This window comes from Opisthocomus hoazin, chromosome 11, assembly GCF_030867145.1.
Source record: "Opisthocomus hoazin isolate bOpiHoa1 chromosome 11, bOpiHoa1.hap1, whole genome shotgun sequence".
NCBI classification, from domain to species: Eukaryota; Metazoa; Chordata; class Aves; order Opisthocomiformes; family Opisthocomidae; genus Opisthocomus; species Opisthocomus hoazin.
In genome coordinates this window covers 11,121,578-11,136,800 of record NC_134424.1, presented here as the reverse complement: position 1 = coordinate 11,136,800, position 15,223 = coordinate 11,121,578, and the positions used below count along the sequence as shown (strand labels likewise).

General features: G+C 53.0%; 1 protein-coding gene across 3 annotated transcripts in view; it reads left to right on the top strand.

The window, feature by feature from the left end:
* The window catches only part of PLXNB1 (plexin B1), an 81,689-nt gene extending 69,806 nt beyond the window's left edge, over nt 1-11,883 (top strand). For all 3 annotated transcript variants that reach the window (XM_075433194.1, XM_075433196.1, XM_075433195.1), the window contains 12 exons: nt 344-410; nt 994-1,140; nt 1,621-1,798; nt 2,677-2,780; nt 3,286-3,370; nt 4,079-4,245; nt 5,312-5,472; nt 5,722-5,869; nt 6,580-6,644; nt 6,735-6,810; nt 7,195-7,269; nt 7,824-11,883. In XM_075433194.1, coding sequence (XP_075289309.1) covers nt 344-410; nt 994-1,140; nt 1,621-1,798; nt 2,677-2,780; nt 3,286-3,370; nt 4,079-4,245; nt 5,312-5,472; nt 5,722-5,869; nt 6,580-6,644; nt 6,735-6,810; nt 7,195-7,269; nt 7,824-7,928 — 1,378 coding nt within the window. In that variant the 3' untranslated portion in view covers nt 7,929-11,883. The remainder of the gene's footprint in view (nt 1-343; nt 411-993; nt 1,141-1,620; nt 1,799-2,676; nt 2,781-3,285; nt 3,371-4,078; nt 4,246-5,311; nt 5,473-5,721; nt 5,870-6,579; nt 6,645-6,734; nt 6,811-7,194; nt 7,270-7,823) is intronic.
* The last annotated feature ends 3,340 nt before the right edge of the window (nt 11,884-15,223 follow it).

Sequence of the window (15,223 nt, the reverse complement as noted above, 5' to 3'; positions counted from 1 at the left end):
TTGGATCCCCAGTAGCCTCCTGTCTGGTCCATCCTTCTGATCTGAACAAATTTCCCATGTTTGAGACCTACCAGAGGCTTTCCTCTGTCCCCTGCTTGCTTCTCTCTCCACTTCTGTCATTTGGTGCCTCCTTCAGGCTGAAAAGTGCCTCAGGTGCTATCAAAATCATTAATCTTACTGGTCTCTTCAGTCTGTTTTCTTTTTTTGTCTTCCCTCTCTTCCTTCTCCCTTGATCCTGTATCATTATTTAGTGTGCCTTTTTCTCCAGGGGAGTGATCTTTATTTCCAAATCCCTCCCTGCTCTGCACCATTTTCCTGTGACCAACCTCATGCTCTCTTTCAGGACCGAAACAGTGGTAGAGAAGCTGTTAACCAACTGGATGTCCATCTGCCTGTACGCATTTGTGAGGGTGAGCTCTTTGTCTCTTTGTGGTGTAGAGGGGCCAAAAGAGAGGAGACAGCCACAGCTTTGCTTTGTGCCTCACTCACAGCTGAAATGATGTCAGAGTCCTCCTGTATTTCAGGGCGGGGAATGAGAGAGCTGGGCTGCTCATTGGGGACAGGGATGCTTAAACCAGCATTAACATCACTCCTTGTTTGCAGGATGTCTCGCCAGATCATGGAGGGCTTGGCACAGCTCCTTTATCTTGAGACATGCTGGCCACAGGCTAGTCTGTGCATGGGGAGGGCAGATTCTAATCTAATTCCTTTCCTGGAGAGGGGGTGGCAAGGAGACTCTCTCAGATTAGTGATGCAGACGCAGAGCAATGCCTTGGTCTTGTGCATCCACCTGGTAGCTGGCCCGTGTGCTTTCCCTGTGCGTGGAGCAGGAGCTGCTGGCAGAGGTTCTGTCTTTTCCTGCTGTGGCTTAGCTGCCGTATCCTCAGTCCTGCTCCTCCTCTGCTTGGGTGTCCATGGCTCCAAGCCATTGGGCTCTGCTGGGTGGAGCAAGCTGGATTTCTCTCCAGTGAAACTCCTTCCTTTCTGTGCCAGGATTCTGTTGGGGAGCCCCTTTACATGCTGTTTCGGGGAATCAAGCACCAGGTGGACAAAGGGCCGGTCGACTGGGTGACAGGAAAAGCCAAATATACCCTGAGTGACAACCGCCTTCTGAGAGAGGACCTGGAGTACCGGACTCTGGTAAGCACCAAATCTTTTGCTCCCTCTGGGCTCTCCGATGCGACAGGAGAATGTCTCTGCTCCTATTACTGAGGCAGAAGTGCAGCATCCTGCCACTGTCTCCTGGGAGGCACGTTTATTCCAGCAGCACAACTCCATGGATACACAAGAGCTCTGCTAAATCAGGCACCTTTGCCCTAGGCCGATAGGCACTATCGCCACAGTGATCCGGTGTATGTGCTGGGCTCTGTGTCTAGAAATAAGGGGATGAAATTGCTGATGGCACGTCGAAGCACCTTCTCAACACTGTTGAACTGGCTTCTAGCTTTTGACACAAGGCTGAGAACATGGTGTTTAACATCTGTGATGTTCTCTTTTCTGAAATTCTTCCAGTGAAAGAACTAGCTGTTAACTTGCCCTAATGCCAACCGTCAACGGTGTAGCTGTGTCAGATGTAATCTTATCAGCTGAGGAGCTGTGACCTTTTCTTTTCTTCCACAGACCTTAAATGCTTTGACGCAAGCAGGAGTTGCTGCAGGAGGAGCAGAGGACTCCCAGGGGATTTCTGCGAAAGTGCTAGACTGTGACACCATAACACAGGTGAAGGAGAAAATCCTAGATCAGATCTATAAAGGGATGCCATACTGTCACCGACCAGACCCAGACACCCTGGACCTCGGTGAGCAGAACTCCTTGGTGCCAAAATTCAGTGAGAAAGTGGAAGAATAGTCCTTTGCTATCTGCGCACAGCATGCTGGTATGCATGATGTTTGTCCCTCTCTGCTGAGTGGGCAGTCACTGACCACAGATCTTAAGCTCTGGCTGGACCCGACAGGGCATGATGCAGGAAACAGGCTGGCAGCAAGAGGCAGGGGTGGGAAAGAAGCAGCTGGGTCCAGCCCCTTCCATTGAATGGTGTTCTTTGCCAGACTTGGACCATGGCAATGGCTTGGACAAGGAGACACAGGAGAAAAAAAAGCATGGAGAACATGTGGGTGGGGAGGACAGTTTGCGTGCGGCACAGAGATGCTATAGTCATAGCTCTTCCTGCCAGTGAAGTCAACGGCAGCACCTCAGCAGTGTATGTCAGGGAGGATTTTGCCCACGGTGGTCAGAGAAAGGTGGGATTGGCATAGTGAGGGAAGACACTCAGTATTCCATCTTCTTCATTCTTTGACTGTTGCTGAATAGTGGTGATGTTTATGATCAGCAGGTACTGGGGGAATAGGAGCTAATAAGGACTGTGGGTGCATGTGTGTGGTTTGAATAACTTGCTTGAAGAGTCACAATCTGGCAGAATTTGTAGGAACTTGGTGAGTGGAACATGGGAGGCCGTGAGGCCACCTGTCCCTGTGCTCAGAGAGGCTGTCCTGTGACTGCAGGACTCGCCATCATTACAGGCACTTGCTCAGGTTATGTTTTCTGTGAAACAGCGTGGGTGAAGGTTGATGAGGACCAGTGGGTTGTAGCAAGGTCAACCAGGTTGAAGCACAGCAGACTTCAGAGACGCCTCACATTAGCAGTTTATCTTTTCATTTTCTGTTTTAATGGCTGCAGAGTGGAGATCAGGGCTGGCAGGTCATCTGATACTGTCCGATGAGGACGTGACATCTGTTGTTCAAGGAACTTGGAAACGCCTGAACACTCTTCAGCATTACAAGGTCAGAACTCAGTCTACCATTGCCTTGTCTCTCCTCATCTTCTGTACACTGTTATGCTCTATTTGTGGCTCTGGGTCCTGGTGGATCACTGTCAAAAGGCTGGAGCTTCCCTGCAGCAGCATATTCAAATCAAGTCAGTGCTGTGGCCTGCACTCTGACTTCAACAAGCATAGCCCCCTCCTTAACCTGTACCTGAGGCGTGGGCAGGTGTAGAGACACGCATGATTTTAACCACCTTGCACCAATATGTCATACCTTGCTGCAACATGTTCTAGGTGTGAACGACCTCAGTCCCTGAGTATTATCGTCTTCATCGTACTCAGAGTTTTAGTTGGTGCAAACAAGACTCTCCCACCATCAAGAAAGACAGTGATAGTGTCCCAAAATCCCTGATTCTGTCCTTATTTCTAGTAATGGTATAGTCTTTTGGTCTACAAGCACTTGCCTGTTGTGCTGATGAGAAACATGCCATTTGTTCTGAATCTTGATTTTTGCTTGCATGCAGGTGCCCGATGGAGCAACAGTAGCACTGGTGCCACGCCTGACCAAGCATATCCATAGGGAGAATCAGGATTACATCCCAGGAGAGAGTGAGTTTGATGTCCTGTTCTCACAAAATCATTTTATAGCGCTTGCCAGTTTGTGGGGTAAGTCTCTTGCCATAGCCCCAGCTTTATGCTGCTGTAGAAGGCTGAGACGTGATTTGGACCCTCATAGAATTGTCAGGATATTGAAAATGTGGTAAGGTGAGATGAGAGAAAGGCAAAAGAGTGTAAGAACAGAGGATAACAACAATTCTCTAGTTCTGACTCCCTAGGTCTGAGCACAGTCTGCAACTTGTAGGAGTCTTAACACCTTCAGGTGCTGAGCATGGCTTGAGAGTGGTGGTGGGACAGCAGGCAGTTACCTTACTGCCTGGCAGAGCAAACAGCTCCACGGGTACTCCTGTGGTGAGGGACAATAGCCACAGGCTGCAGCTTAACAGGTTCAAATTGGATGTGAAAAAAAAACCATCTTCAGCAAAAGGGTGGTGCAGCCCTGGAGCAGACCGCCAGGGTGCTGGGCGATCACTGTCTGCAGAAGTTTTCAGGACCTTGAAGGTTTTGGGTGGACGAAGGCAACCTGCTGTAGTGCTAGCAACAGTTGTACTCTGTGCAGAAGGCTGGATAGAAGCCTGCACAGGTTCCTACCCATTTGTGTTCCTATCCTACTGTGAAATCTTGCTTCCTTGGGGCTCACCTGGCCATGCTGTGCTGCGAGAGAACTGACGCTTGTCTGTGAACAATTGCTTGTTTTAGAAACACCAATGCTGGAGGATGCAGATGAAGGTGGGATCAAACTTTGGCACCTGGTGAAACCAACAGAAGAGCCAGAGCTTCCCAAGCATCGACGTGGGAGCTTAAGAGATCGGGAGCGAGCCAAGGCAATCCCGGAGATCTATCTGACACGTCTGCTCTCAATGAAGGTGAGAAGCAGCACAGATGGTGTTGTGTTTGGGATCTTGCCCTCCTTCATGTCCCCCGGCAGGTTGCAGGGATGTGTGTGAAGATGAAGAGCCCCTTTGCCTGAGCTGATGCATGTACTGGTTGTTTTCTCTGAGAACCCAGCACTGCAGTGCCGAACTTCTACTCCTCCTAATGGGTTACGTTTTGCAGAGCCTCTAGGAGAGTGAGAAATGGTTTTATCCCTGTGTCCACCCCATGTATATCTCTGTGTGTCCCACAGAAAGAAAGAAGGTACCCTGTGCTTTGCAGCAGTTTCTTTGGCAGCAATGTCCACTGGGCTGCCATGTCTGCTCACCTCGCATCCCACCCAGGGCCAAGAAGATAGGACTGACCTGTTAACTGCTGCAGCAAGATGACACTAATAGTACACACCAGCCATGTACAGATTCAGCTGCAGTCATAACTCGGCCAGAGCGCCTGTTCACACTCTCCTTTTTGCTTTATTCCAGTGTCATTGTTAAAAAATTGACCCAGGAACTTGTCCCTCTGCCCTGTTCTCAAGAAATGATCAGCTCTTGGCACCCAGGTTCCCCAGTGATGCCCTGCTTGCACCGTTCCTTAAGGGACAGCCCAGGCACTTTGCCAGGCAGTGCCCGTGTTTTTACCATGTTCACTGAACTTCCTCTTGCTGCTGAGCAAACCCCTTCTCCTTGTTCCCGTCCGGCTGAACACTGCTGCTGGCAGCCAGCAGTCCCCCTCCTCTAGGCAGTCTCTACGGTTCAGTGCCGTTCTGTTATGTTGCAAGCACTCTTCCCTGTACCTGCAGTGGCTCCAAGCACATCTGACTCCTCTCAGCGTTTTGCTTTGCTCACGAGCTTCCCCCTGGCCCTCTGTTCCAGAAACCCTTGGGGCCTCCTTTCTCCTTCGCTGCTGCTCCATGCAGTGGAGGGGAGGTAGCTTTGAGGTAGCTTTGGACCGGTGAGGGGAGGTTGCTGAGCAGAAAAGGGTAACCTCTCATCTGCGTGAAGCCTGGGGTCCTCACTCTCCTCTGCCCGTGCTGACTTGGTCCTGCTTGGTTCTCCGCAGGGCACTCTGCAGAAGTTTGTGGATGACTTGTTCCAGGTGATCCTCAGCACCAACCGCCCTGTCCCTCTGGCAGTCAAATACTTCTTTGACCTGTTGGACGAGCAGGCGATACACTATGGGATCACAGACCCTGAGACCATCCACATCTGGAAGACGAACAGGTACGGTGTCCCTGTGGGCCCCGGCGGAGGCACTGCTGAGCTGCCTAGAGCTGATCACTTGCGAAGTGACAGCCACCTTTTTCCTACTGCGGAGGAGCAAAAGGGGAGTGCACGACAGCAGAGCACGGTGTGAAAAGCTGGTTTTGCTGGGAGGGCAAAGCTGGGAGGTGGAGTAATGTGCAGAATATCTCTCAGCACCGCAGCTGCTGCCTTTGCTGATACCCTGCTGTGCTTCTGTCCTCTCTGCAGCCTGCCCCTGCGGTTCTGGATCAACATCATCAAGAATCCCCAGTTTGTTTTTGATGTGCAGACGTCGGATAACATAGATGCTGTGCTCCTGGTCATTGCGCAGACCTTCATGGACTCCTGTACGATAGCTGACCACAAGTTAGGGCGCGTAAGTACAGAGGGAGAAGGGAGCGTGGCTGGCACAGGCAGCTGAGCAGTGCTGCCCCGGGAAGGCCATAACGCTTACGTAGTGCCACTGGGACAGCAGGCAAGGCTCATCCTTGCTCCCATGTGCCACCAGAGTGCTGGAGAGTGGTGGGGACTCCTGAGAAGAGAGGAGGGAGGAGCTGATTTTGTTTAGCTCGCAGAAGTTGTTGAGGGCTGCTCTTTGTTTACAGCTTCTTGGGAGACAGAGCTAAATTCTATTTGGCTGTGGCAGACAGAATAAGTCACAGGATGCGTCTTGGGAGGTTCAGGTTGGCCATTAGAGAAACTTCTTACCACTGCTACTCGCCCTGTGCCGAGGGTGGTACAGTCCTGCGCAGGTCGCCAGAGATGGGATGGGTGGGTTTCTGGAGCATTGCAGGAATCTGCTCTGCGAAGCCATAGCCAATGCGATCTCATACTGGTGATCACCCAGCTGCGAGTGGAAGGCTGGACCAGGGATCCCAGAGGTCCCTTCACCAACACATCTCGGGGTTCCTCAGGCTGCGTTGCTGGAGGGAGCCTGGTATTTGAAATGCCTCTCCATGCAGAGGACAAAAATTCCCAATCCTGAATGAATGACAGAACATAGCGGTGATGGCGTTACCTGCTAAGGGTGGTCCACAGCACGATGAAGGAGCTCTTTGTAATCAGTTCTGGTTTTGGATGTTCAAGGACTCTCCGATCAATAAGCTGCTCTATGCCCGGGACATTCCTCGCTACAAGCAGATGGTGGAAAGGTGAGCAACGAATGTGAGGAGTCATAGTTCAAGCAGTAAGAGGGACGCTAGGAGGAACAATACACTAACTGCCTGTGTACCGCTGTACAGGTATTACGCGGACATTCGTCAGACCATCTCTGCCAGTGACCAGGAGATGAACTCTGCCCTGGCTGAGCTATCACGGGTAAATAAAATTATTTCAGAAGTCACCCTGGCCCCTCACCTGTGCCTCTACGAGAAGGTCAGTAATGCAAGGATGAGATATTCCAGCTGTGAGTGCAGTTCTGTTCGGACATACTGACCCTTCCCCGTGGCTGCTCTGCTTTGTGGCACCACCAGGAGGGCGAGGCTCTGCCCAGCTGGCACTGCAAAGAAAAGCGTAGTCAAAGGATTCAGGGCAAGGAGTATGTGTGATTCCCCCACCCCCTTTGCTAGGAACTACTGGTGAATTCCCTTTCCTGTTGCTTTGTGCAACAGGCACATTTCCTAGTGAGCTGTGAGGACGCAGGATTTAGGAGAACAATTGTTAGGTGTCTGACAGTTTTGTCTAACTTCCTCTCTTATTCAGAATTACTCAGGTGACCTCAATTCCCTGGTGGCTCTACATGAATTGTACAAATACATCAACAAGTACTATGACCAGGTGAGTGTGTGTTTCCAGCAGGTATGAACGTGCCCTGCTCCTTTTGCCATCCAAACAAAAAACCTCCAAAAATTAATAATAAAGAGCAGCCAGACTGTCACAACGTTGTGTATTGTTTCATTGGCATGCGTAACTTCCAGGTCATAAGTTTGCTTTATTCTTGTCGGAGAGGGAGGGAGGAAGTCACAGAAAAGGACTTATCTCTGACTTGGAGGCTGTTGGGATTTCATGTTATGCCTCTTTTTTTTGTTGTTGACTCTGGTGTTTGAATGCTCTACTTAAAAATGAAATGCAGTTAGTTCAGATTCATTTACTAAAGATACCGCTTTGAGGTGAGAAGTTTAGCATTCTTTTTGCACTATGAAGTTTATAAGTTAATAGGATGAATCTAGAATACTTGTTTTGTGGTTAATTTGAGATTAATTACTACCTGCCCGCTGTAGTCTTGCGCACGCCGGATTCCAGCCTGGGGCTCTCCACTGTGCGTGGAGCTGAGCTGGCCGACAGCGGTGTGTGCTGGAGAAAGGCTGCCAGCAAGCTCTGTCTCGTTGCAGATCATCACTGCCTTGGAAGAAGACCAAACGGCGCAGAAGATGCAGCTCGGATACAGACTACAACAGATTGCAGCAGCTGTGGAGAATAAAGTCACGGATTTGTGACAGGCGCAGACGGACTGCTCTCCCCTGGCTGAAGGGGGACGGTGCTCGTCCCAGCTATACACAGGGTGTCCTGCTGCCACTGGAACCAGACTCTCCGAGGAACCCGCGGGTGACGTGAACAGGGATGGCCAAGGCAGTACAAAGTACAAGCGTCCTCGCATCTCAGAGAATATTTTTTTACAGTTCTTTCTTTTTAAAAACAAAGAAAAACAAAAAATAAACTTTTGGTTTTCCTCTGGCAGACTGTCAGGGCGACCACACAGCTCCTTCCTACAGGTGTTATGTGAATGTGCCAAGTTTCCAAACAACGTTGTTGAAGAGCCAGGCGACAACACCGAGCACCATGTCCGTGGAGTCCTCAGCCTTGCACGGATGCCCTTGCCCCGCTGCTGGGAGACTCCCCTGCTGCAGCCCCTCGCTTCAGCGGGAACGCAGGAAGCTTTGCCCAGGCTGATAGCTGTGCTAACCTCTTTTCCTGGCTAGTGAGCACTCCTGCAGCATCCCACCCGAGAAACTTCCTTGCAGTGATGTCCCCACTGGTTCTGGACACTGGATGGAGAAAGGAGAGCATCCGATGGCGCAGGTCTCTTGCTCCCCAGTGTTCTGGTCTCTGACAGCTCGTGCTTGACACTTGCTCGGATGCAACGTGCCTCACCAGCACGCGTGCTTGCCCCGGGACCGGCTGTGAACGGACAGCACCCCCTCGCCCTTTCCCTCAGGACAGATCCAGCATGTGGGAGTCGCTGCCTGGCTCACCTCGGTCTCCACTGACCCAGCTTGGATCCGTCTTCCTGGTTCCTCGTGGTCAGAGGTTGCTCTGCTCTTCAGAAAAGCACAACAAACGCCTTGTGCCACTTCCCCTTCCTCCGGTGTCTCGCTGTTCTGCTGCTCTGAACTGGACTTGTAAATACCCTGAGAAAGTTAATGTATTTAAATGCTAAAGGAGAATGTTTCATTTTGTGGCTTTGAGACAAAGCTTTTCTTGGAGAAGCATCTCTGTGCACTTCTACTGACAAACGTCTGTCAGCACTGGAGCAGTTTTCTCCACTGCTTTGTCTGCAGGGATAACTCGTAGATGTCTCCGTTGCCGTAACAGCAGCTTGCTTTTCCCCGCAGCTCAGTTCAAGGCTTAGCTGGGTGTTCTTCTGTTAGGCTTGGCTTACACCTTACTCACAGTTTCACTTCCCGAACTCTCCTGTCGTGGCACATAGAAGGGTGATGTGGTGATCTGTGAACTGGAGGAAGCCACGAAGCACAACCACGTTGTTCCCCAGGAGCATCAGTGTCCTGCAGGCGGGAATGATTTGTGCGCGGAAGGAGAGGCTGGAGCAGGCACAAGCACAGTTAGTTGCCAGCTGTCACTGGGCAGCTCCTCGCTGCTCCCTCCTCAGTTCTGCGCCTTGTGAACAGAGCGCTCTGCCCTGCCGGGAGCAAATTCGTGTCTATTCGGGTGCCCTACTTGTTCTTACCCCCTGCTGCTAATTCCCTGCTGACATCCTGCGTGCCTGGGGCAGGTAGACAGGTCTGACTCCTCTGAGCTTCCTGGAGGCAATGATTGTGCAGGCCAGGAGGGACCGGAGCTACAACAGGGCAGGATCATGTCCCTGCCTCTCTTTACGTCGCATACAGCGGTAATTCCGGGCCTGTTGGATCAGCCCTGTGGCTTTGTGCAAGTGCTGTGCAGTTGCAAAACTCTTCTCTGCGCAATATAACAAGAAGCTAACGCTGGCCGCTCTCCCTGCGAAGCCAGCTCTCTCCTGTGGCCCTCTCAGCAGTATTCCCAGGGACTCCGGGTGCCCAGAGTACGGCCGCTGTCCCTGTGTCACCTCTGCTCCTGCCCTGCTGCTGGCTGGCTGCTGCCAGGCAGGAGGGTGGGGCGGAGTTTGTCCCTCTTTCCCCCAGTGGGCACCAGTTTGGGTCTCGGTCTCGCTCCTGCCTGACTACGCATTTCCACAAAACGTGTGGGAACTTTGTGTCTCTGAAACCGGTTTTGACCAAATCTGATTAAATCAGCCCAAAAAAAGCTGGGTCGAAGGAAGGACTGGCAGATGGGAAAAAGCAGATTGGTAAAGCCCATTCCCTTGGGATCCGCAGGAGGCGATTCCTTGGTCTGAGGCAGGTGCAGTGGCAGAGCAGCGCTGTCCCCTTGTGCGCTGACGCGGGCTGTCTGCTGCAGGCAGCAAGGCGCAGCTTGTGGCCTCTCCACCTTGCTGAGTGTCTGCCAGGAGCCACAGGCTCTCTGCTGGATTTATGGCTCTGCAGCCCGCTCACGTCTGCCCGTATTTCCGCAGAATTATCTCTGCGCTTTCCTGGAGCAGGGTGGCCTGGGGCTTAATTCTGGATCCACCTCACATCGGCAAAGGGAGGAGGACTTGGTGGCTCTCCCGGCGTCACAGCGACAGCAGTCCGGATGTCTCTGCAGAGAGCCCAGCCTCTGCCATGGGGCTGACGCGGGCCGTAGGCTGAGTGGGCTCCACAGCCTCTGCTGCGCAGTTGTGCTCCTGCATGCTGGCAGTGATCTGCTTTCTCTGAGCGGATCTCCAAAAGTCTGCTTTTATTACAGCAATAATCAAGACTTTAAAATAGAACTAAACACAGGTGATTGACTTGACGTCGCAAGCTTGTGCTTGCATAGCTGGACAGGAGGCACTGCCCCGCGCAGGTGCAGCGAGGGTGGAAAGCTGCTGCCTGCCTCTGCCCGTCCATCTGTCCTTGGGGTTTTGGACATTGCATCATCCTCCCCCGCTGCAGACACGCACTGAAGGCCCCTCGCTGGGATCGACTTGGGCGTTTAGGAATGGCCCCTTCTCTCCGTCCATGCCCCTCTCCTGTGGCAAATCCATTACTACAACAGGGTTCTGTTGCATTTAAATTTGCACAAAACAGGTTTTATTATGAAATTCCCTATTGGAGGGAAGAGTTATTTATTTATTTCTCACAATCCTTCCAAGTTTCTTCCAGTCTCTGCCTGATTCCATGACCAGCTCATCAGACACCCTGGAGATGGATGTTCCTCCTCAGGGATGGAGAATCCTCTCTGGGTGTTCCTGTGTTCCGGGGCACCAGCTGAGAGTGCCCTGCCACAGCGCCGGTTCCGCTTCTGCGAGACCCAAGTGCAGCAAGGGGATGTCGCTGCTTTGATCGTATTCTCCAAAAGGTGATGTTCTTCAGTGGCAGGCATTCAGACTGATTTAGTGCTGCAGTCAGAGAAAGAAACTGGCGTCCACCGTGGTCTGGATGAAATGCCGAGAGCTGCTCAGTGTTAAGATAAATATCTGTTAGCGCATTTGAATGTCTCTCCTGTTGGCACGACTCAGAGTAGCTGGCACCCACGCAATGTAGATGTGAAAGCGCTTGCTTTCATCTGTCTGGTGGCAAATTTAGGCTGTACCTGGAAGCTCTTCTGTTGTTGTTTGTTTGTAGAAATGATGGCTAATTTTTCTGAATGAAAATAGAGCGTTCTCAGACACTGCTGCCTCGGTGGAATGCCGTTTCTTTTTCAGGGTGTGCCCCAGTTGCAGCGAGATGCTGCTTTTTTGGTGCCTTTCTTGTCGGGATGATTCTTTTGGTTTCCAGAACACCCAGTGCGTTTGCTCTCGTAGACTTTCTCCCAGTCCTCTGTCCCAGTGACTGCCCTCTCCCAGCCCTGTGACTTGGTGTCTCTCTGTCTGTTACCGTATGGCCTGACCCGCACTGACGCCCTGCCACATCTTGAGTTCTGCTCAGAGCACCCGAGGTACTGTCTTTCTCAAATTGGAATTAATAATTAATATAAAAAGCTTGAAAAAAAATATGAATTTTGTTACAGTGTAATAACTGTTTGTAGATACTGTTCTGAGATGTAGGAATCTATTGGTGATATAAGAGGTTTTGTCTGTAAATAATCAGTTTAGAGTCCAAATGATTTTAATAAAGAGAATTCTTACACAATAATTCAATAAATTTTAATATACAACCTGCGTGTCATGCTTGTGTTGCATGATGATGCAATTGCCCAGCATCCATTCACCTCTTTCTTCCAAAGCAGAAACCGTGTACTCCCGAGCACCAGGACCCGCGAGCCGTGCTGGGCACTGCCCACTGCGGTCACGGCACTTCGGCAGTTTCCAGAGCTCAGACAGGGGAGGGGTCTCCTCCTTCCACAGCCTCTCCCAGCTCCTGCTGCCGCACCCGGGCTGCAGCCGCCAGGGATGGGAGCGGGGCTGAGTCTGCTCCATGGGGCCCCACGGCTCTGGCCGTGGTCGCGGCTCTGGCCGTGGTTTTCCCCAGTGGAGAAGTGGGGAGGGGGTTGCTCGAGGCACAGTTTATGTTGGTCACCGTTGTCTACCAGCGTGAGGCAGGAACCAGTGCTCCTAAATTAGCAAAATAACTTAATTCTTCAATTAATTGCACGGCTCTTGCCAGCTCATAAAGCTGGGTCCTAGCCCGTCTATCCTGTCTGGCTCCCCCCCCTTCCTGTACTAGCAGAGTTGTGGCTACAGCCTGCTTCTCCCCCCTTGTCCGTGTCATGGCACCGCTTTAGTCCCTCCTTTCCGTGCGTGTCTGTGTTCGTGCTGGCCTTTTAGGGGTTATAAACGGCTCGGCCCCTGCCCCCAGCCCGGTGCAGCCCCTGCCCCCTCCCGCGGTATTTTTGGTGCGGGAGGCAGGTGAGCGGAGAGGGGCACGGCCAAGAGCAGAGGCGCTCCGAGAGGCCCCAACCCGCTTTGGCAGCCGCTGCAAGGCAGCGCCGAGCCTTCGCTGCGGGGCCGGGGCCTGCCCTCTGCGTGGCTGCTGCGCTCTGGGGCGCTGGGGGAACGTGGGGCTTTCACTGCGAGTGGCCATTTGCCCATCAGTGTCGCGAGGGTGCTGGGGGCCCAGGCCCCACGTCGCTGCGAGCGGGGCGGTGGGGAGGGGGCTGCTGTCAGGGTCGCTCCCCACAAAAGGGAGCGGGGAAGCCCTGCGGTCACCAGCACCACGCTGCGACCGTGTTCTGCTGCGTGCGGGTGCTGTGGAGGGAGGCCGAGGTGCCGCAGGACGGGCGGCAAGGCACACGGGTGGGCTGGGGAGCCCATCCCCTCTCCAGGCACCGGCTGGGGACGGCTGTGCCAGCAGCGGATGGCTGGGCCACCAGTCCTGCCGCCACGGTGCCGGGAGCCGCAGGAAGTGCCGGGCAGCCCCGCGGTTTCTGGGTTTAGGGACGGTAGAGCAGAGGGAAAGGATTTTTCTGTTCCCACCTCGGCAGAGCTGTGAATTTCCCTCTATAAATAGTTGCTGTGGAGACTGCAGAGCTGCAGCAGGCTGACAGACCTGCTGCCAGGGAAGCCGGGGGGAGGCAGGGAGAGGCCAGCAGTAAAGTGAACCCACCGCAGCTGTCCTAGGTCTCCTGCTATCTTGAAGCCAAGGTTGTTCCCAGAAGCGGTGCTGTGATCCGATACCCTGCCCTGCTCCTCGCCACGTCCATCCAACGATGCAGAAGAGTTTGGTGTGCTCAAGGACACCCCTCCCAGGCAGCGCGGACTAAAAGGAGAGCGGCACCAGCTGCCTTCTCACTTTGGGGAGCTCCAGAATGAGCCCGATGACAACCGGACCGGTGTGCCCTGCCTGCAAGCTGCTGCCCGGTAAGTCTGCGCAGGGCCCCTGGGGCTCGGAGCCCCCCACACCGACGGGGCTGCTTTTCTGCCGCATGCTGTGATTTGCAGGGATGCTGCGCTCTGCAAGGGCTGCCAGGTCTGTGCTCGTGTGGAAGATGAAGGTGTGCGTTGCTCTGGTGAGCTCTGCAGATCCAGAGGTGCGGGCGCTGTAAGGCGAGGCTGGTGGTGGGCAGCTCCGCACTCTCTCCGTGTGGGCCAGGTGGAGTTGTCCAGGCCGGAGGCGAAGCACTGCTCCCTGCCTGCGGCTCTCGCAGACCAGGCAGGACCAGCACGGCTTCGGGCTGAGGTTCTCTGAGCTGGTCCACGCCCACAGCAAGGCAGCTGGTTCTGCACAACGTAGCTTTGAATTACAAATGCAAAGTAACAGTTGTTTTTAACGTAAAGACAGAGTGATGAAGGACTTAAAAGCATTGCTCGTTCTTCATCACAAAGCTTAGAAAAGTACATTTCACTCTCCTATACCAAGCTGCATAGCAACGCTCCTCATCCTCTGCCAGCGCATCCCTCCAGCGAGGGCGGGTGAAGTCTCACATGCCTAAGGACGGAGCTGCGCGGTCAGGGCGCCGGGGCCAGGTGAGCTGCCCGAAGCTCCGTCAGCCCTGGCACTAGGCCACGTTTCACGCTCTGAGTCTGTCTTGGGGTCCTGCTTTCCCACTGAGGTCTCCCATTCCCACAACATTCCGCCTAGGGAAGATGCTGTTGAGCTCTCATCTCCACGCACTCCGGTTTTCCTTTGGCAGGTAAATGGTGAGCAACGTAACAAAATCTTTCAGGCCGTTGCCCGGCTCTCGGATCAGCCCCTGCTGTCCTAACGTGAGCGAAGAGGGCTTGGGTAGATGCTGGTGCTGCAGGAGCGTGTGAGGTTACTGACATGCTCGGTCTGTGAACAAATACAGAAAATTTTTATTTCCCCTCTGTTTCATAGTTAAGACGTTAGTAAGTATTTGCTGGGAAGAGTGGCCATACAGACATGCAGCATCCTGGAGGTTTCTGCCTTAAAGAAACTGATTCTGAGCAGTGTAAATGCCACGGTTAGAGGTGTAAAAACAAAAGGAGGGGGAGGGATTTTGAGCTCCCTCCAGACTGCAGTACAGGTTTGGGTGAATGGAGCAACCCCAGCTCTGGCAATTCAGATTGTCCCTCACGGGATCAGAGCCTTGAGCGCAGGCTGACCCTTGATTAGAACCGTGCTGGGAGCCTGCTGGGTGCTGGGAGAGGAGCATCAGCACGTGGAAAGAAACTTCAGTATTTTGAGGAAGTCACACCTCTGCCTGAGCACCTGGGAGATGTTACTATCCCGGAACAACTCCTGGTCACGTGGCTCCCGCTGCCACCACCACCGCCAGCCCACTGTAACTATTTCTGAAAATCCTCCGGTGCAGACGGGCTCTGAGCTGATTTGAAGGATTTAAAGGTCAATATTTCTGCTGTGCTAATGGTCTACTGGGATTGTTATCGCCTGTCACGAGCTCTGGCAATGCGTTTTAACGTGAAGCTTCGGCCACACGGCAAGTGACATTTCCAAGCTACGAGAGGCTGGGCTGGGAGTACCCCAGCTACGGCAGCTTACGTCTATATTTCTGCTAGCAACACGGGCTCTGGGTGCTATTTCAGGTGACCAGTGCTGAAGCCAATTCTACGCCGGTGGTGCAGGGCGGGGGGACA